We start from the raw sequence: 4,090 nt of genomic DNA, 5'->3' as shown, positions 1-4,090 counted from the left end.
TTGATTGATGAAATGTCAGGTCAGTGACCTTTGCTTGTAATACTTCGGTTCTTTTGCTCAGTTATGAGCTTGTATTACTCTTTGAGTCGTATAGTCATTGTTGTGTTACCGATTCACCCTGTAGGCCCTAGAGATCTAGGTTAGGCTTATGCCATATGGAGATCTGGATTTGTCTAGCCTACGACCCCCGGGGTCGCCACACCAGCCGGCCAGAAGGAACCACCTCTTTGCAGATTCAGAGCTCAAGAAGAGAGCCAGACCACTCTTATTGACTTCCCTGTCCAGGATGCTCTCAGAAACGACCTCCCACCAGAGGAGCTCACCTGAGAACAAGCCAGACCACCACCTGCCGCCGTGTGAGAGCGCCAGAGAGGAGGGAACCTCCAGGTAACGAACTTGAAGATGCCGATTGCTGCCGCCTCCTCTTCCCTCGCCGCCACGGCAGGCCGAAGAAGAAGCGAGCAACCATCCGTTGTTGTCGCACCTGGGCAAGGCCTTATTGAAGGCATGGCCGGCAGAAGTCCACCCCACCACCGTCCCGTGGACAGCAACGGAGAAGATCAGCCACCACCGCCGGATCTGGCCGAGAGACACCGACGGAAACCATCCGGCAGAACGCCACCTACTAGCACAAGGCCGAACCCTACAGCTACTATGTACAAGAAGGACTCCGGCGCCGCTCCTCCGCCTCCCTCGACCGGCCTCGCCGGCGAGTTTGGCCTTGGATTGGCCCGGCAAACTCGAGAGTTCCCTCAGATACCTTAGGAGGAGAGAGAGGGGAGGATAAGAATGAGCGTCCTGAATGCAGAGTTCGCCGTGTTGGAGGATCAGTTATGCGGTACTTCAGTATGCCAACGATACCTTGATAGTCAGTCATTCAAGGAGATGTGCAGCAAGCAAAATTTAAAAGAAATCTTAGATGACTTTGCAAGTACTACTGCACTTAAGATCAATTTCACTAAATCCACCGGTGTGCCAATAAACCTTACTCTACATGAAGGAGAGGAAATTGATGCAATTCTCAACTGTGAAGTGGCTTCATTCCCAGTCTTATTTGGGGTTACCATTCTCTGATTCAAAACTACCTAAAGAGGTTTTCTTACCATACATCTCATCCGTTCAAAAAAGAATTGATTTGTCGTTTGATTTCATTACCTGTGGTGGGAGATTGACGCTAACGAAATCAGTTCTAAGTTCTAACCGCTCTGGCAGCATTTCTTATGTGTTGTATCAAAGTGCAGCAATGGGTAATTGATGAACGGGGGTAGTACTTCGGCAAAGAATATTCGTTGACCAGCTTTCATTTTTAGTTCTTATTAGTCAGATGATATCATCATTCTTAGTCAGCTGATCTCATCAAATATTAGTTGCAGCTCATGTTGCAACTGACAACTAGCACAGATCATGAAACGAATCTAATGGATCAGATTTTTTTTTAGTTACATCCAAACTTGCAACTGAAAATATCTTAGTTGCAACTGAAAAAGCTCAGTTGCAACCCAGCTTGCAACTTATATGCACGAATTACAATGCAATTAAACGGTGTAGGACGAGCACAAGTTTAGTTCTTATCTAGCTGAGAACTAGCAAATCCCATTGAGTAAACCAGTTACTAATACAACCTTATAACATTAGTAATCTGGAAAACATTACCTAATCCTGAAATCAACATTGGAACTAAATGAACCTTCGCAGCTACAAACCAAACATCGAGCAACTCAGGATATCAGCAACTGTGAGATATTTACAACTGGATGCTCAGTACATAGACAAACAAATTTAGTACACACGGAATCAAAACGTGACGCCTGGTAGGAATGAAACAAAGCAATTTCTGCACTGCATGGTTGAAGGAACTCACGAAAGGATGCAAAGAAAGCTAGAATTGAAGCAAATAACAGTATTTTCCAAGCATTTTATGACACCCCGGAAGTCTAAACAGCAGCGGCCGGGACTAGGCTTTCGACATGTGCTGGACGGAAGACATCTTCTGTGACGGGATCCACCGATGATGCAGGAGCCTTTTCTGGAGTATCTTCATAGGCTGCATCATGCACGCCAAGAGCAGCACGACCAGACGGATCGAGGAGTTTCGACCAGGCAGCATCCCATTCAACAGCTTTTGCAGTGCTACATGCCACACTAGGACCTCCTGGTACCGTTAGCCTAGCAGCATTCTGCATAATTGAAATATTAATCAAATGGAGAGCACGCATTTTTTTTCGATGCAACGAAATAACTGAATATCATGATATGAGTAAACGCTGGTTGCAGCTTCTGACCTTGGGATAGAATTTCTCAAATACTGTCCTGTAATAGTAGGCTTCTTTGGTTGTGGGTGTGTTTTCAGGGTAAACAAAGCTAGCATTCATCATCATGGAATCCGACACCTGAACATGAACAGAAGAAATGTGAATTCTAATCTGATTAAGGTGATACAAAACCATTGTAAGTCGAATAAATAAACAGTTATGAACAGTTTGACAAATAGAAGATGGAATTACATGTTCATTAGAATGGTCCTTCAGTCCATCAATCCAACTGTACCCAACACCATCGCTGAATTGTTCCTTTTGCCTGTAAAGAATATGCTGTTCACACAAAAGTAAACCTACCATAGTGAGCATAGAAGCAAGTTTGTGCATGTAACAGAGCAAATTTAACACAATTAAAAGAACCTTGGGTAAATAGGGCTTCTCCTCATCATCAAATGCGTTACGTAGAACCCATTTCTCAATCCGGCCAAGATCACGTCTTATCTAAAAAAATAGTAAGATGATAAATATAAGGAAGTGATAATGGCAGTTACAGAAAATGAAATAAAGCTAGAGTGAGATTAACAGTTGCAGCTACATACCATCTTACATTCAGGATCCATGTCCATTGCTACATTGATGAAGTTTTTGTCAAGGAATGGAACACGAGCCTCAAGACCCCATGCAGAAGTCGATTTGTTCGCTCTCAAGCAGTCATATAAATGGAGAGCCTTTATCTAAAAGTCAGGCAAAACTACTTTAGTAAAGTTCATCAGCTGACCATTCTGTACATATACACCATCTGAAGTTCTCAACAACTTAGTAGATAAACCAGGAGCCACGCTGTCCGTAATTACCTTCCGACATGTTTCCTCATGGAATTCTTTCTTGTTTGGTGCCTTATGAAAATAAAGGTAACCACCAAATATTTCATCAGAACCTTCTCCCGAAAGAACCATCTTCACACCCAAAGATTTGATTTTACGAGACATTAAGAACATTGGGGTACTTGCTCTAATTGTTGTTACGTCATATGTCTCGACATGGTAAATAACTTCTTCCAACGCATCAATGCCCTCCTGGGATTTGGTCAAATGAACAAAACTTCAAAATATGTATTCCTCTATACAAAGGAAAAAAAAAAAGATAACGAACCTGCACTGTGAAGTGTAATTCATGATGGACTGTGCCAAGGTAGTCAGCTACTTCCTTAGCAGCTTTAAGATCAGGAGAACCCTATGAAAATATGGAATGCGTTAGAACTTCTATCATATTGTCTGCTTACATTACTCCATTGAAAATCTCTTTTTGTGAAAGATACTCATAACAGCAAGAAATTTTGATGTCCTCAGCAATGAGGATACAGTAGTAATCAATATTGAGAAATGTACCTTCAAACCAATGCAAAAGGTGTGCAGTTTGTTTCCCCACTGCCTGGCAACTTTTGTTTCTGCCAAGTGCCGTGAAACAACAGAAGCAACCAAAGAAGAGTCAAGCCCACCAGACAACAGAACGCCAAATGGCACATCAGTCATTAGCCTCTTAATAACAGCCTGCAAAATTTGCATTATATCTAAGAAAATATAGTAGATGATGTACATAAAAACTAAAAACACTTGGCCTGTGAAATGCGTCGAACACAATAATTTATTTACACTCCTGTACATACTTAAGAACCAATTAGCATGGTTTTGAAAGGCATGCCATCTAAAATATTAATATAGAAATTAACACACTAAGGCATCAGTGATCGCAAGGTGCTACAATAACCTAACATTACTTGTTAAATAATTAACAGTGTTCCAAACAAGCATTGCCTAACCAAAGGCATCAAT

General features: G+C 42.1%; 1 protein-coding gene across 1 annotated transcript in view; it reads right to left on the bottom strand.

The window, feature by feature from the left end:
- Nucleotides 1-1,577: 1,577 nt before the first annotated feature.
- The window catches only part of LOC124653523 (asparagine synthetase [glutamine-hydrolyzing] 2), an 84,962-nt gene continuing 82,449 nt past the window's right edge, over nucleotides 1,578-4,090 (bottom strand). Inside the window, exons 7-14 of the mRNA XM_047192575.1 lie at nucleotides 3,647-3,808; nucleotides 3,411-3,491; nucleotides 3,113-3,334; nucleotides 2,858-2,992; nucleotides 2,679-2,759; nucleotides 2,505-2,591; nucleotides 2,283-2,390; nucleotides 1,578-2,177 (exon numbers count right to left, since the gene is read on the bottom strand). Coding sequence (XP_047048531.1) covers nucleotides 1,935-2,177; nucleotides 2,283-2,390; nucleotides 2,505-2,591; nucleotides 2,679-2,759; nucleotides 2,858-2,992; nucleotides 3,113-3,334; nucleotides 3,411-3,491; nucleotides 3,647-3,808 — 1,119 coding nt within the window. The 3' untranslated portion in view covers nucleotides 1,578-1,934. The remainder of the gene's footprint in view (nucleotides 2,178-2,282; nucleotides 2,391-2,504; nucleotides 2,592-2,678; nucleotides 2,760-2,857; nucleotides 2,993-3,112; nucleotides 3,335-3,410; nucleotides 3,492-3,646; nucleotides 3,809-4,090) is intronic.

This window comes from Lolium rigidum, chromosome 5 (assembly GCF_022539505.1).
Source record: "Lolium rigidum isolate FL_2022 chromosome 5, APGP_CSIRO_Lrig_0.1, whole genome shotgun sequence".
In the NCBI taxonomy this organism is placed as follows: Eukaryota; Viridiplantae; Streptophyta; class Magnoliopsida; order Poales; family Poaceae; genus Lolium; species Lolium rigidum.
Note: the sequence above shows the minus strand (reverse complement) of the source record. Positions and strands in the feature narration are given on the sequence as shown.